Source organism: Balaenoptera acutorostrata, chromosome 3, assembly GCF_949987535.1.
Source record: "Balaenoptera acutorostrata chromosome 3, mBalAcu1.1, whole genome shotgun sequence".
Classification (NCBI taxonomy): Eukaryota; Metazoa; Chordata; class Mammalia; order Artiodactyla; family Balaenopteridae; genus Balaenoptera; species Balaenoptera acutorostrata.
The window spans coordinates 104794297-104812373 of NC_080066.1; the positions used below are offsets into that span (position 1 = coordinate 104794297).

Here is an 18077-nt window from a genome sequence, read left to right on the forward strand (position 1 = left end):
CCTGGTCATCCCCCCGATCTTCATTATCATCATCATCCAGTAGGTCCCCCTCCTCAGCAGAGTCATCTGCACCCCCCTCAGACTCCATCTTCACATTAGTCTCATCTTTCTTCAGGGAGCTGCTGCTCTGCTCCTCTTCTGACTTATCATTCTTCATCTCTACTGGGGATGAGAAGGACAAGTCTGTCTAGGGGCAAGTAATGTCCACAGGATGTAGACAATCCCCACTGATGATCATAGAACTGCAGCACAAGTCTAAATCCTCCCACACAAATGCCCTTCCCAATTCAAATTCCACAAGTTTCACATTAAACTGCTTTATATCCCACTATTCCAACATATACTTTCAACTATCTTAGATAGCTACCTCTACTTTACACCCAACAAGCAAAAGGACCATTTACCTCCTTGTTTGCTCTGTTCCTTTTCGATTTTTTCCAGGCTTTCCAGTAGAGAATCCACTTTTTGTTTTATCTGGGTCAACTCCTTCTTAATGGTCTGAAGGTCATCTCCTTTCACTTTAATACAAAAAAAACCCTAGATTAGAATCAAATGTACCAGAAGCTACCAGTTAACCAAACACACTCCCCCACTAGACTATACAACAGTAGTCAACATGAGATCCTTGGAGAGAAATGGAGCCTGTACCAGACTGTCCTAGTTATGGGGGGCCACCGATGTTTTAGTTGGTAGCTGAAAACTGAATCTAATGTGCCTATTCCCTTAGCAACAGCATTCTTACTTCTGTAGGTCTGCTAAAGACCTCAATTCTATTTTAAAAGCACTTTCTGTACTGTTTTACCAACATATTTTACACGATGAATGCGTGCCCCTCAACTCCCTAAAATCTAATGACTTTTTTCAAATTACCAAGGTCGTAAGGATAGAAGGCTGCCTAGAGTTGGCCCCTTAATCACTATTTTCTCATCTTCTATTATTTTGATTATGCAAAGTTATTTGTACAAAACCTGAACATTATTAACTGCACTAATTTCCATATTTCAACATACAAGAAATATCAGAATCACAAAGCTGCAATAATAATACATACACTTTCCAGACTTAGAAGAAGATCCCCGCTGTCCACTCTTAGAATTGAAGCCACTTTTGCCCCTTCGTGAGGTGTTTCCTGATACACGCTGGCGTTTTGAGGGCACTACAGCCCGAGCAATAGGAGGAGGAGGAGGAACACGTGCTGGGTAACTGTACATCCTATTGGATAAGAGGAAAACAGAATTCCTTCACAACTAAAAATAAGTCAGGAAGATTCCAACAATGGTGTCCTTGTAAAATGATAAATCATTGTCCACTGTTCCACAATTATTTCTTTTTGCTAAGCTAATTTCATTCAAAAGGCCAGTTTACTCTTTGATATTTTTAATACTGCAGCTACTTTTCTTCATGAAAATACTACATTATATACACACATATCCAATGATATGGTTGGTTGCCTTAAGCACTGGACATAAAAGGTTTCTGTGTACAATGGCAGTATTAACAGAACATTACTTTTCACAATGAATGGCCTTTACCTTGACCTTATTCTTTTCACATATACACTACAATAAGCAATCCATATAAGCCAAATAAAGTACTTACAAAAGACTGCAATTAACCAAATCTGCAAACAGAGCTATTGGTCGCTAAATCCCTGATCTTTTCACCCACAGAAGCATACAAGTAATTATCACTAGTTTGTAATATTACATTAAACCATATAAAATTGCCAGTATTAACCATTTTTGGCCCATAGAAACTGGTATTTCATGTGTTAGCTGGGTGTACATAGCATTATCAATTCTAACAACATTTAGCATACTCTCCACTCAAAGCTCCAACAGGACAGAGAATACTGTCTATCTTGTTCACTATTCACCACTGCCTAAATCCACTGCCTAGCACACATTTAGCTTTCAAAAATCACTGATTGCTCAACCGCTGCTTCCACTGGATAAGTATCCCAGTGATTGCTAAAGATATACCAAAGTGATGGCCTGGTATTGATGCTTCCATTTGTAAAGAGAAAAATCAAAAGACAACAAAAAAACTTCTCACATGGACATCAGTTCTAGAAAGTCTCTTTATTCCATGCTGTTACTTTTACAAAAGCCTGTGGCAGCATATGAAGCTAAGACATACCTGTAGGAAAAAAACTTATAATTCTAGTTCTGAACTTTTTTAGCTATTAACTTAACAACCCACCAACTGTTGCTCTGCCTAACCGCAAAGCTTTGAAATTTTATAATTCAAAGAGATACCTAGTAACAGTAACTTTTTTTTTTTTTAAGATTTTTTTTGATGTGGACAATTTTTAAAGTCTTTATTGAATTTGTTACAATATTGCTTCTGTTTTATGTTTTGGTTTTTTGGCCCCGAGGCAAGTCCCCAACAGTAACTTTTTATTATCACTACTTCCTTCCATTTTTATGTAAAGCTTTTCATCTTCTGGCCCAAAATTTCCCACAGTATAATGATCCAGAAACTATAAAATATCAGTGTTCAGAAACTACTTTCCTTTGTGTAAGGTGATGCTACTTTGTACAATTTCTGGGGGTAAAAAAAGTGAGTTATCCACATCTTTAGGTATGAAACATCTCATGCCTCAGCCCTGTTGAATTGAGAGATCTAACCTACCTTCCAATCTACTCACTCTCACTGGCATCAGTCTCCAAACCAATGAGCTAGCCATTCCACATTCCCTACACTCCAAGGCACTGGAATTTCCTTTTGAACCATACTAGTTCATCTGACCAGGGTAAATCGCCATAGCAAAAATGAGGAAATGCAGTCTATTTTCAATCTATGTAATGGCCTCCTGAACACAAATGGAAGTCAAACGTTCTAGTTCTCTAAAGAAAAAGGTTTAAAAGATCCACTGGTAATGCTTTTTATTTTTTTTTGTTTTTATTTATTTATTTATTTTTTTGGGTAATGCTTTTTAGTGCCACAGAACTGCTGCTTAAGCAAAAATGGGCTCTCAAAAAACTCACAAAGATTCCTCTAAGGAAGTTTAAGTAGACCTTGCCTTATAAAATGCCAAAGTGCATCAATGTGAAAACATGAGGTGAAAACACAAAGAGAAAAACCATACCTACTGTGATAACCCTTAAAGTCAAAGGAATAGATAAGAGGAAACTCAGTATAAAAGCTTCAAGAACCAGCTACAAATTAAGTAACCATTTTCCCCACAAGAAAGCTATACAATAAATCACAGGAGGCATCAAAACAGCTGCTGATCCTCTAGATCCTCTAATGATGAAGCCCAAGTCATTAAAAAGTCTTCATGAAAGTTTCACTATTACCAGAGGAACAAGCACTCAACACTATGAGAATTATGACTGCACTCTGAATCAGAAATCTGGACACTAAGTGTTGGTATAAAAACTAGTCAGAAATAAAAGGCAGGCTTCCCTGGTGGCGCAGTGGTTGAGAATCTGCCTGCTAATGCAGGGGACACGGGTTCGAGCCCTGGTCTGGGAAGATCCCACATGCCGCGGAGCAACTGGGCCCGTGAGCCACAGCTGCTGAGCCTGCGCCTCTGGAGCCTCTGCCCCGCAATGGGAGGGGCCGCGATGGTGAGGGGCCCACGCACCGCGATGAAGAGTGGCCCCCACTCGCCACAACTAGAGAAAGCCCACGCACAGAAACGAAGACCCAACACAGCCATAAATAAATAAATAAATAAATAATTTAAAAAAAATACCATTTTAAAGAAATTAAAACATTTCTGGACACACATTAGCTAATAACATAAAACCGATAAGACAAAAAAAACACCCCTCTATCCTAATCTCCAAGCTAAAACATAAGCATTACAAGGCATTTATTAAATGTACAAGTTTTCAAAGGCAAGCTTCTTAAATGACTAGATGTAATACACAGTGATCTTTGGCCTCAAAAACCCTGATTAATAATAATACATTTCAACCACTACAAAAGTATTGATAGAAACAACTAGAATAAAGTATTAGTGGGCTTCCCTGGTGGTGCAGTGGTTAAGAATCCGCCTGCCAATGCAGGGGACATGGGTTCAAGCCCTGGTCCGGGAAGATCCCACATGACGTGCAGCAACTAAGCCCGTGCGCCACAACTACTGAGCCTGCGCTCTAGAGCCCGTGTGCCACAACTACTGAAGCCCACGCGCCTAGAGCCCGTGCTCAACAAGAGAAGCCACCGCAATAAGAAGCCTGCGCACCGCAACAAAGAGTAGCCCCCGCTCGCTGCAACTAGAGAAAGCCCGCACGCAGCAACAAAGAACCAATGCAGCAAAAAAAAAAAGTATTAGTAAAAACCTACGTTCTCCTGAATGTTTACTTAATGTACCATAACTGTTTCCACTCTTAAAAACTGGATAGATAAAAAATAATTTTAGGCATATTCATTATCAAATTCTGAAAACCAACTAATTTTCAGGTATTGTTGCCTACAAAAAAATGTGAATAAAAAATAAATGCCATAATGTGAAATAATTTATAGGTGAGAGAAATCTAGTAAGATCACCCCCCCACTGACAATACTGATTTATCAAATTCACTTTAAACAAGCAATCTCATTATAATTTCATTCAAGGGTTAGGAGATTTTTCTTCCACTTCATTATTTTTCATCTACAACAGAAATATTTCAAGATGAAGTTTCTTCCTCATTACCTTTAATTTTCCTGGAAAAGGGATTGATTTTATAGGGTATTATGTTTTGGGGCTTTACAATGTCTGAGACTCCCTGAAATTGTCTGCTAAAATTCTGTGAATGCTCCGACTTAATTAAAACAATCTACAACTTCTACATTTCAATTTTAAGTTTCCCAGTATATCATCCAGAGTAAACCTTCAGAACACACCCCTTATGTAACATTATGCTGTACAGTTTTGTAGAAAAGGACTTTACAAAATTTATTTATCTTTGGCCTTGTGTGGACTGAAGCATTATACTGCATGAGCAGAATATCAACTACTGATACTCATGAATACCAGAATTTAAAAAACTGTTCCAAGAATCAAGGCCTTCAATAACTGGCATCTTTGAACATTATAAATGTATTCCTAGATATTTCTTCCTCACTCTTTATAAAACCTTCTGAGAAACCATATTTGATTGATTTAGGTAACTATTTTCCAATCTTTTTTAAAACTACCGAAACTTTCACCGGATTATACTGACGGTACAACCCCCTCAAGTAGACTTTATATCTTATCATTCTTTTTTAGTAATTAACATAATGAAATTATCTTAAATTTATTATTGAAGACTATGGTATACAATTCTAACAAATAAATACTTATTAAAAACTAATTTTTTTTAAGTTCACCCTAATCTAATTTTTTTAAAGATTTATTTTTTTATTGATTAATTGATTGATTGCTATGTTGGGTCTTCGTTTCTGTGCTAGGGCCTTCTCCAGTTGTGGCAAGCGGGGGCCACTCCTCATCACGGTGCGCGGGCCTCTCACCATCGCGGCCCCTCCCGTTGCGGAGCACAGCTCCAGACGCGCAGGCTCAGCAACTGTGGCTCACGGGCCCAGCCGCTCCGCGGCACGCGGGATCCTCCCAGACCAGGGCTCGAACCCGCGCCCCCCGCACCAGCAGGCAGACTCCCAACCACTGCGCCACCAGGGAAGCCCTCTAATTTTAATAGTATATATTTCTTTAAATGTCAAAGCTTTAGTTTACAAATGAGTAGACTACTGACTTTAACTACATAAGGGAAAAGAAGTGTGAAAAATGACAATGTGACATGTTTAATTCAGGTTTACATTAAAATGAAAATATGAAACTGTGTTATGTCAAATACTGACCCTCAAAACCCGTTTGCATGATGTAGTTGGAATTCATCCTGCTGAGCTATAAAATAAACTAGCGAAATTCTTATAATTTGTGTTTTATTTCTAAGTTAAGAGACAATTTCTAATTGTTATTTGTAGGCACCCCTCCACAAACGTTGCCTTGAGGAGTCTGGGAGAAGCCAAACTAAGATACAAGGGTTAACACTTGTTTTGCTAATACAATTTGCGGATAGAGTGCCAATTACCAAGATAAATTGCATAGTTGCACTTTATGGTCCTTAACTTTCTTCAAATTGCCCTTTATGGTCCATTTAAGGATACAGATTATCTGTATGACAGTTAAAATAAATAACAGCAAGTACTTCTCTGTACAGGATTCATTCAATATATAGGGTCACCCAAACTATCAAAATTTTAACTAAATAACAATTCTTTAACTAAAGGGGAAAAAAACACACCTCTGTAAGGTTTAAGAACCTTGCCCAAAGGTTGGGGAACACCACACGCACTGCTACTTACAAAGAGCAGGAATCAACAGCCTCTATGTATGTAGAACCAATGGTAGCAATCAATAATTGGTTCTGCAATCTTCTTTTGAAAAGAACTGTTGATATTAGTATTTAGAGATATTTTTGCAAATTCAAAGATACATTTGATTAAAAATTGTCCCACTGATTTTTACAAACAGTTTTGCAAGAGAGCAAAAAAATACTGAATGTACATACTCATTTTAAGATGCATCCAATCTCACAACTTTTAAAATATGAAAAGTTGCTTAAAATTAAAATTAAGCAACTATATTGCTTAATTAAAATTAAGCAACTATATTGAACTTTCTTGATGGATTCATTGGGAAGCTATGTTAACATAAAACTGTACGTTTCATAGGAAGGCAATTTGAAAATTCACTTGAAAAAAAATAATCTGGGTGATAAAATGCAGATTGCTTTGAGTCCTAAATCAATCTTTTTAGAAACAGGACTGGATCCAAGAAAATATTAAGAAAAAAACCTTTTTAATCCCTGGCTTTGCTTCTGTTTATCAAACTTTCCATCCAGGTGATAATCTTTTTAGACTCCTCAATTTCCAAAGAATTATACTATTACTCATTTGTCATGATGTCCTCAACAAACATTCCCAAATGTCACTCTGGATATTTCCAAAAGATAATGTCTTAGACTCAGTGTGGTCCAATTTTTACTTTTTAAAAAGCTGAAATTAAAAACAGTATTTATGAAAAATATTGTTTATAAACAGTAAGAACATATAAACTCATTCATTCCTGTATTCTCATATTATCAAGCCAGGTGAGAGTACAATTCTCTCTTTTCACTTACAATAAAGTTTCTTTTAAGGAGTTGTCTGAGAAAACAGATTTGTGGTTGCCAGGGGATAGGGTGGAGGGAAGAGCTGACTACAAAGGAGCTTCATGGCGAATTTCTGGAGGTATGAAACTACCTATATCTTGACTGTACTAGTAGATACATGGGTACGCATGTAAAAACTGTACACCGAAAGAGTAAATTTTACTGTATAGATAGATATTTTTAAAGTTTTCTACGTTGTCTCCACAATTTCTGTCTTTCCATTCTCTCTTGAATCACCTTGTAAAGTTTTGTGCCCCCACCATTATCAAAACCTACCCTTGTCACCAATGATTTCCACACTTGCTACTGCCTACTTTACATCTCTCAAAGTGGATGTCTAATAAGGAGGTTAAATGAACATGTCCACAACTCATCTGTTATATTCACCCCTCACCCTGGTTCCTTCTATGTTCTTTCCCTATCCACTGTTTCTATAAATTCCAAGCCAAAACTTTGGTGATATCTTTGATTCCTCTCTTAGCCCTCACATAGATCTGGAAGCAAATCTGTCTGCATTAACTTCAAAATTCAACTACTTCTCACCATTCCCACCGTCACCTCCCTGATCCTTCCCCAAATGATTATTTGTCTAGATAATTCCATCAGCCACTTATTATCTATTTTCAGAATAATCTTGTTAAAACATTACAATTAAGATCCTTTCTGCTCACAACTCTCCAATGGCCTTCCCCTCATTCAGAGTAAAAACTAAAGATACATAACATCTTAACGTGCTCTATATGTGTTCAACCCATCCATCTTCTCTGAGACCATCTATTTTCCACTAGTACCCCTGGTGCACACAACAATGCCTCATAATAAGATCTTAACAAATACTTGTTGAGAAAATAAGTGACTTTCCTAAACTGGCCTCTAGGGAAGAAATTATCACCAGCCACATTATCAACAACAGATAACAAACCAAACCTACCCATTTAACTGGAAAGCCAGTAGGATTAGTCTGCCTTTTTTCTAGCTTTATAAAGACTACTGAGAGAGTTTTTCCCTAAGAAAATAAGACAAAACTTGAATAGTAATCTACCACAAAACTGAATCCTTTTTCAAGCTATTTATTACAAAATAAAAATCAGATCTTGTGCCTATAATGTATGTAATTTGAGACTACTATGCCATGCTTCCTGTAAGGAAATCACAAAGACAATTTTCCATAGATGAGTTTCTCCTGCTATTATACTTTTTGTACCCTATTAATCTGTTCCCCTTGCTAAACTCCACTAATCTCACAGTAATAGCACACTTATCACTGTAAAGTAATAAAGGTCCTGGAAAAAAAGTTTATCCACCGAAACAAGTCAAATTCTATTTGGTAGACTCTGTTTCTTATTCCTTGGATTACAGTTTAAGAGGGTATCAAAGTATAATCTTATCCTATTTGTCAAAAGGATATGTCCTCTTTCTTTCCTTGAAAAATAACATTCGTTTCCTGGATATTCTTTCACTATTCCCAACAGCTTTGTTCCAAAACTACAGTCTGGGTTCTCTAACTTCCTGAAGAACAGTCTTTACTCATTATATTTCTCATATTGAACACTACTCAAAATTTGTTATACCTAGTTAGGACTAACTTTGTAGCACTCCAGACGTGTACTGTCCAACTGAGTAGTGACTGGCCATGTGTGGCTATTTAAAACAAATTTAAAATTCAGTTCTGCAGTCATGTTAGCCACATTTCCCATATGTGGCTGTCTACCACAACAATATTGCACATATAGAATCATCACACAAAGTTCTACTGGACAGCGCTGTTCTGGTTTGTTCCTTCCAGACATCTACCTATACCTATATATAATTTCTAAAGAGAGCCTAGAATTCTATAACTTTTTAAGTCTATAACAAAACATAACAAACTAGCTAAATGTCCTTAGTATAAATTGATAGTTACACATCTCCTATGACCACAAAGCAAAATGGTGAAACTATTAAAAAAAGCTAAAAAGAGTAATAAACTTCAAAAATGATATTAGATACTGTATCCAGAGACTTATATCCAGAATATATGAAAAAGCTTTACCCAATATAAAACTGGGCAAAGGATCTGAACACATTTCTCCAAAGATGAACAAACAGGCAATTAGCACATGAAAACCCAACATCAGCTTTTATGAAAATACAAATCAAAATCACAATAGGATAATCCTCACACTAGAATAAACAACAAAGATACATAATACAACAAATGTTGGCAAGGATGTGGAGAAATTAAAACCCTCATAACATGGCTGACAGGAAGGTAAAATGGTACAGATGCTTTAGAAGACAGTATGGCAGTCCCCCCAAAAGTTAAACAGAGAATTATCATTAAGACCCAGCAATTCTACTCCTAGGTACACACCCAAGAGAAATGAAAACATATGCCCATGCAAAAATGTGTATACCAATGTTCAGAGCAGCATTATTCAAAATGTGGAAACATATCAAAAGTCTACCGACTGATGAATGGATAAACAGAATGAGGTATTATCCATGCAATGGAATATAATTCAACAATAAAAAGGAATGAAGTACTAATACAGGGTGTAACATGGATTAACTGTGAAAAATTCACAGAAGAAACTGGTCATAAAAGACACATCTGATTGCACTGACATGAAATGTCCACAACAGGCAAATCTATAGATAGAAAGTGGTTGCTACTAGGCCTCGGGATAGAGGAAGAATAGGGAACAACTGCTAGCAAGTTGTTTATTTTTGGGGTGATAAAATGTTCCAAAATTACATCATGGTCATGACTGCACAACTTGGAATATATAAACTGAACTGTATACTTTAAAATGAATTACATCTCAACAAAGCTAGGTTTTTAAAAAAGAAAAAATTAACATCAAGGAGCTTGACAAAGTATACCAGGATGGAGAACGTCCTGAAGTAGATTCCTAAAACAGCAGAGGTTACCTTTCCATTAGGTAATAATGTACCCAAAACACCATTTAATTAAGAGCCAAAGCAGATTCTTTGATCTAGACTCAAATGCTTCCCCTTCAAATAAATATCTCCCACTTACTCAACAAGAGTCCAGGACACAAATTTAAGTCCAATAATACCACATTTATGTTCAAAGTATAGTCATACTAATATATGCACTCATCTAAAATCTTTCTGCCAACTACAACATGATCAGGTTCCCGTAAGAAAGAACGAACCAACAAAAGGGCTCTAAGCAAATGAAAAATTTCACCCTATGCCTAAAATGACATTTAAACTGTCACCTAAAGAGGCATCTCTTAGCTTTCCCAAGTAGCCAAGAACCCTCTTGCTCTCTGAATCACATGCCCTTTCCAAGCAGATGGTCGCACTCAATTCTCCAAAACCTAAATATTTCATGTACTCTTCCTTCATACACACATACAAAGCCCATCTCTCGGGTCCAGTGTTGCTCAGGAATATCAGAAAATTGGAAGAAAAGGAAGGAGCCAAGAAGACAGCTCCTCTAACACCAATAAGATGGGTGGTGGTGCCTCCAATCCATATACTGTATTTTTTGACTTCTTAATTCAAAACCTAAAACACTGTATGCCTAGAACAAAATAAGGGCTCAAATATTAGTTTAAGGAATATGATGGTCAGCCTCTTTTACCTGTCTTGCATTTCAATGGAGATTCCCCCACCTCAACTTCTTTTCTCCACTCTCTACCAGCATACCTTAGTGGAAAAGATCTGTAGGGTAAGTATCAACAAAATTGCTTATTTCCCAAAATTCTAACAACTCAAAGCTTCCAAACACTTGTCACTTAGCAAAAAAGATTATGCCTTTAATGGCATAATTCTAGGCATAAAAGATAAAAATCTCAGCTTTACTTGACTATTTTCTCCCTACAAAGCACCTGCTCTCATAACTTTGACCCAATAAACCATGCCAAGAGCAGTCTACCTCAGAAATTTCTCCCCATTCCAACATTTACAATGGTAACTACAGATCTTTTCCTCCTCCAGTTTCTCTTTTCTAGTCATGGGGTTGTTTATAAGACATCACTGCTAATAGGACACAACTAAATATGCCATACAACTGCCCTTGACGACCAACATTCTTTCCAATCACAGCTGGCTGCTTCCCCAAATATGCTAAGGATATTCATAACTGTGTATCTTTATTAGAGATGTACCCTCACCCTATCTGCCTAAAAAACCCTCCTGCTTATTAATACCAAAGGCAGGTTCAAATACTGCCCTTTGTGAAACTACCTGGAGCTCTTTAAATTTTAACAGGGGAGCTTACAGCTCCCCAAAGGGCAACACAATTCATCTTTCTATGAGACAATCCTGTACAAAGCAGGACACATAGCAGCCCCTATTAATTTCATAGCACTTTCTTTACTGTATAATATAGTGCATACCACATATGTGCCATATTTGATCTGCTTGTAGATTTACTTCATTCCTCTATTCATGGTGCACTAGCAATATCTACTTAATATATTTATATGTGGAGTAATAACAGCACTCTGAAAAATCTCTAGTGGAACAACTTCACAGTTCAGTCACTTATACATTGTTGACATTATTATCCATATGCAACTTATGATAAGTTATGTATTATAAAGTCCTCAAAGACCACTGAACTAAAACCAGGGTCCTTTTGAACCAGATCTTTTGCTTACCAGGTATTTAACATGTCTCAGCTATCATACTATAGCCTATTATCAAATCAGACTAAGTAAGTGCTCCCAAGTTCTTTATAGAAGAATGACTGAGAAAGAATTACTCCACTGTCTATAACTGATATTTCTTTTATTCAAATTGAGACACAATTCGCATACCAAACCACAAAATAAACCCTTTGAATATGTACAACTCAGTGATTTTTAGTATTCTCACAAATTTCTGCTATCATCACCACTCTGTAATTCCAAAACATTTTCCCTGGGTGATCTTATAAGGGAAAGAAAAGCGGGACTACAACTGATTACAGAAAGTACATCTGAAAGCTTTTCCTAAAAATGGATATGTTTTTACACTTAAGAATACACTGTAAATATTTGTGGCAGAAATCAGAAAACACTTATAAATCAAGCTTGATAAGAATATTGCCAGGTTAGCTGTGACAAACAATTTCATACGTGTTAGCCTATCGAAGAACTTTCAGATCTGCTTTTAGTATATTCCAATCCTCTTGTGTGAAAGGTAAGATTTCTCAAAAACTATAGCTTTAAAAAAAAATTTTTATTGGAAAAGAGTTGATTTACAATGTTGTGTTACTTTCTGCTGTACAGCAAAGTGTATCAGTTATACATATATGTATCTCCACTCTTTTTTTAGACTCTTTTCCCATATAGGTCATTACAGAGTATCAAGTAGAGTTCCCTGTGCTATACCAAAAACTACAGCTTTAATGCCTGTTTATCTCCAACAATGTGCCAATTATTTTTATTACAACACTTTTGGCACAACAGCACAATGTGCCTTCTAATGATCAGTAATTTCAAAAATAAATGACTAAATATCAATGTGGAAAGAGAATTAAAATAAATAAAGAGTAATTAATTTAAGCATTTGAAAGAAAAACCACTCAAAGGAACTGCTTCACACAAGAAGTCCTCTAACAGAACTACTCCAGCAACAATTTCCCTAGAAGCAACAAGATTCAACAGGACACAACTCGAACTGGATCTTTGTCAGCTTATAGGACTTATCAGACTTTCAACATCAATGAACAGTATGTTTTGTACTCAAGGGTAACTGATGCAACTCTCCTAGTTTTATACACAGACTCCCATGAATATTCACCCAACTTTAAGCCTTGTATTCCTACCAGAAAAAAAATGTGTTAACAAATCTTTGAGTAATTATAAACTATGCATGACAGTTTATAGCATATCTGAAAGAGGTGACAATGTATCTGAGTGACATTAACAACTCTATCTAAAGTGGTAGTTTCACATATGTTGGCAACTTATGTTAAACTCATCTAAGAACCTCCAACATCTATTACATCAGGAATGGCCTTAAGAACAAATAAAAAGACAGGCCTAATTTACATAATTTATGAAAAAGGTAATTTGCGTTAAGACTACAGAATCCAATCTGCTGTCTCCTCAGAAGACAGCATATTAAAATATAAGTGACTCAGTTAAGTTTTAATATTTGATTATCCTCCAGTTTTAAAGGTAGAGTATTTATAATCTTTGGGACTTGATCACCAATACCCACAAATACCCAAGCAAAAATACAAATCACTCTAATTCTCCTAACATCATTAATCACCTACTCCCTGATATCTAAAATATATATATCTCCTTAAGAAACACCCAATGCCTTCATTCTTAAAGTTTCTGACAAAAGTCAGGCTAATGATGATTAAAGTGCATAATACCTTTATGAACTATTCTGGTCTCCTCTCCCACCTCCCCCATGTCAAAAAAGAGAAAAGAAAAGAAGAAAATAGTACTTGAATCTCAACTAGCCTCCAAATCTACCCCACTAGTTCACAGGGAATACAGGTGGCAGAGGAACATGCTAAACAACACAAAATACAACCTGCAAAATCTGTGGTCTAAAAAAATTTCCAGTCTGTGGAAAACTGATGAGATTATTTTAACTATTTTAATTATAAATGGTATTGTCGTTATGTTTATAAAAGCAGTCTTTATCTTTTACTGATATACTACTTTCTTATATATGTATATTTGCATTAAAAAGTTCCATAACACAGAGTAAACAAAAAAGTTGAAGTAACTACTAAACAGCATGTCTAGAAAACAAACACCAATCAGTCTTCATTTCACTATGAAGACTTCTGTCACATAAAGAACTCTAATTATGCTAGAGATGTTAGTTTTTGTGGACAGGAATGGTGGGGTGTACATGATTCCCTTCATTTTGATATTATAGGAATAGTCATGCTCTAAAAAGATTGTGAATTCTTGACTGATTAAAAGCATAATAATATTTGAGGGTTATTTTATAATGCAATCTATCTTCCACGTTTCCTTTAGTCTTCATAACAACTCTATTAGTAGGCATTATTATCTCCATTTTAGGGATAAGAAAACTGAGATGACATATATGACTCTGGTCATAACCTTTTCCACTAAGTGATTAAGTCTTTGGATTCCTCAATTATTCTTTTCTCTGCTCTGTATCAGCTGCCTCCCTAACATAACAATAGGTAGTAGAAATGTCAAATTTATGTCTTGAAATATTCATGTGAATTTCATGTTCTTCAGGGTATGACTAAGGACTAAAGTGACTAAGTAGACAGATTTAACCTCCATTTACATAACGGGAAGCAGAGCTTTCAGCACATCTCACAGCCAATTTCCCATATTCTTAAGAATCTAACAGTTGATTCAGGATGTTACTAACTGTATCTTAATCTTGTGAATAAAGTATCTTCAGGATGACTTCTGAGAGAAAACTATACCATTTTCCTGAGAAGTTTTTCCATTATTAAAATGTTCGTTTCCCCAACAGACCTCAGTATATATTTAAATGAGCTCTTTTCAGCTACTATTTGGTTACTCCATCACTCATTAGAATTATTTTTCTACTGGTTGAGATTAGAATGGAAGGTCAAAGACATTCCTTTTCACTGACACTCTGTAATATCAAGCAATACAGAAAATAACTAAAGGTATTCTCTTGCCTCTTGAAAAACTAAAAAGTGAGGCCAACAGTGGTGTTGTCACCAATTTTTAAGACCAAATAGCAGTGGTAAGAAATTTGAAGATATTTCTGCAAACATCTAAATGATTTCACTATTCTCTGCTGTCTTTTACTCAATTTTGAAATTCCTCACTTAAAAGAGCTTTTCCCAAACTTATTTAGAGTGGGATGATAAAGGGATGGTCAAAGTTTCACTGCTTCACCAAGACAACTAAAAGTAAAACTTTAGAGGACAATTCTCATGAAGGTAGAACTGTATACTGTTAAAATTTTCTATACACTCAAAGTCATACATAACTTATCCCTATCCACACATCTACCAATTTTCTCATGACTTTTTCAAATACAAATGCTATTCTGTAGGCACAAGAAATCATAATCATTATTCCAACCTCCCTGCCTTCTAGAACTGTATCATCACCCCCAATCTACAATACAAAAACACTTCAACATTAACTCCTAAAGCAATCTATATTGTTAATTCATTATATATGCTTATTGCATCCTATTTCGTATTGGTTGGTTTGCTCAAAGGAGACTACTGGATTTTTAAGGTTAGGAATCATTTTTTATAGTTTTGCTGTAATCCCCTACAATGCAAAACCAAGGGGCCAGTATGCAATAGGGAAATAATGAAGAGAACATGATACTGCTAATTTAGTCCCATTTCATCATTAGGCAAGTCAGTCCTTACTTTTATGTGGCAAACAAATTAAAACATTTGCCCTGACAAAATATATAAACTGATTCTTTGAAATCAACAGAAACGTCACCTTAGCTAGTCTACCTCTGACAATTTTGGGGAAGGTATTTTTTCATTATGTTCTGGCAGAAAGAGGGGGTTTTATTTGAAAACATGTCTGTTATTCATTACTACAAAATGGAACATTTATTACTACGAAATAGAAAAATAAAATGGTTCTCACTAGACAGCTTCTTTCTGGAATAGACAAACATTTTAAACATACCTGTCATAATAATCCCGTTGAAAGTCATAGTCCAAGTCAAAAGAGGAGCTGAAAAATAAATACCAAAGAGGATTAATTTGGAACTGTTGATGTAAATTCACAACAGCAGATGGGAAAAAAAACCCCACGCGAAACCAACCCAACAAATAGATCAACAGATTAGCATGAACTAACGCCCAATCATTAAACAACAGATCACTAAATTCCAATCACCTTAGGTCACTGGACATTCAGTGGCCAAACTGCAAATTTAGGTGTAAGATTGCTAAAATGTCAACACACAACATAACAGCTAAAATAAGAACATGGAAAAATACAATAGTAAATTAAACATTCTTATGTCATCCTCCTTCCCTCTCTCCCTCCCCAGCTTCTTAGAAGCTAAATAACTCCTCTTGAAGGACTTTAATTTATGCTTTAAATACCAAACTACTCTTTAATAGTAAAAACCTCAGGGAATTCTAATAATTCTCTGGGAAATGGGGTAAAAGGAGGTATATTAACACAAAATTAATAAAGCATTACTTTCGCACATATAAAACATACTACAGTTAACCCTCCCCACATCCAGAAAACAGATAGAGAAGATGCCCACTGATGGACACAATGCAGTTATAAATAATAAAGTTCCGGACCTGAGTAGAGGGGACGGAGAAGGGTGTTCTGGTACTGACCCGTACATCTCCGCTGCAGATCGTTTCACACCTGCTTTTCCTCGGTTCACTTTTGGCTCTGCGGCCAGATTAATATCTGAAAAAACAAAAACAAAAACTTTAATGACACCTCCGTTGAGAGGTAGGGTGGGGTGGGGTGGTCCTCAAACTGCAGCTTTTTAAAGTGTACATGGCCATACACATCAACAAAGGTCAAAAGATGTACCTCATCTTTCCTTGTCATATAAAAAAGGCTCAAGAATTTTTTACAAGGTTTGGACTTAATCTTCCATTTCTTTGTCCTCTGTTCTGTACCAACAAAGCATTCATTATGCAAAACACATTAAGTTTGTCTCTGGTACCTTCTACCCTCAGCTTGCACACTTCAATGAGAAACTCTCATCATTCAGAGAGTGCTCACTCAGTTACTATCAAAGTAGAAAAGTATCAATGACCAACAGTTGCCTTTCCAGAAATGATTCTGTGCATTTAAAATAAGCACAAGGGCTTCCCTGGTGGCGCAGTGGTTAAGAATCCGCGTGCCAATGCAGGGGACATGGGCTCGAGCCCTGGTCCCGGAAGATCCCACATGCCGCAGAGCAGCTGGGCCCGTGAGCCACGACTACTGAGCCTGCGCGTCTGGAGCCTGTGCTCCGCAACGGGAGAGGCCGCGATAGTGAGAGGCCCGCGCACTGCGATGAAGAGTGGCCCCCACTTGCCACAACTGGAGAAAGCCCTCGCACAGAAACGAAGACCCAGCACAGCCATAAATAAATAAATTAATTAATTTTAAAAAAATAAATAAAATAAAATAAGCAAATATTAGGAATGAGTAAATTACCTCAGAGATATAAATATATAGCAATTCATGAATTAATATGGTTGAAGTATGGCACCCTCAAAATTATCCCCAAAGGGGAATTTTTAATTCTCCTCACAAATAGGATAAGCTGAAAAGTTGCATATAAAATACTTAAGAAATACTGTGCAAGGCTGTCCTGGTGGAGCAGTGGTTAAGAATCTGCCTGCCAATGCAGGCGACACGGGTTCGAGCCCTGGTCCAGGAAGATCCCACATGCCGCGGAGCAACTAAGCCCGTGCACCACAACTACTGAGCGTGCGCTCTAGAGCCCGCGCGCCTAGAGCCCGTGGTCTGCAACAAGAAAAGCCACCCAATGAGAAGCCCACCCTCTGCAATGAGGAGTAGCCCCTGCTCGTCGCAACTAGAGAAAAGCCCGCGCACAGCCACAAAGACCCAACGCAGCCAGAAATAAAAATAAATAAATATATTTACAAAGAAAAAACAAACAAAACTCTATTTGGAGAAACTATTTAAAAAAATAAAGAAATACCGTGCAAACAGCAAGATGCTTAAGTAAACAACCTTTACATGCATGCATACACACACTCCAAGAAAAGGGAAAGACGCAAAAAAAAAAAAAAATCCTAGTTTCCATATACAGCATAATTTTTAAAATACCTATGCCAGAGTGCCCAGCTGCTTACCATGCCACCCACTACCTACGAAAGAGTTCACGTTCTCCCTCGTATTTTAACAGAAGAGACCATTTGTCAAAAAACAATTAGCCAAAAGCTAGCCAGCTCTCCAAAACTCAGTTTAAATAACTAACTGAAAAACAGACATTTAAGTACACTACTTGCTAAACACCATTACATTTATGAATAAT

The 18077-nt window shown here is 36.6% G+C and overlaps 1 protein-coding gene across 7 annotated transcripts in view; it reads right to left on the minus strand.

The window, feature by feature from the left end:
• Nucleotides 1-18077, minus strand: part of HNRNPC (heterogeneous nuclear ribonucleoprotein C) — a 45253-nt gene that overhangs the window by 468 nt on the left and 26708 nt on the right. For 4 of the 7 annotated variants that reach the window (XM_057542587.1, XM_057542588.1, XM_028166145.2 and 1 more), the window contains 5 exons: nt 16372-16486; nt 15737-15784; nt 1052-1212; nt 405-518; nt 2-162 (listed from right to left, as the gene is read on the minus strand). In XM_057542587.1, coding sequence (XP_057398570.1) covers nt 2-162; nt 405-518; nt 1052-1212; nt 15737-15784; nt 16372-16486 — 599 coding nt within the window. The remainder of the gene's footprint in view (nt 1; nt 163-404; nt 519-1051; nt 1213-15736; nt 15785-16371; nt 16487-18077) is intronic. The other 3 variants (XM_057542589.1, XM_057542591.1, XM_057542590.1) reach the window with 3 other exon arrangements.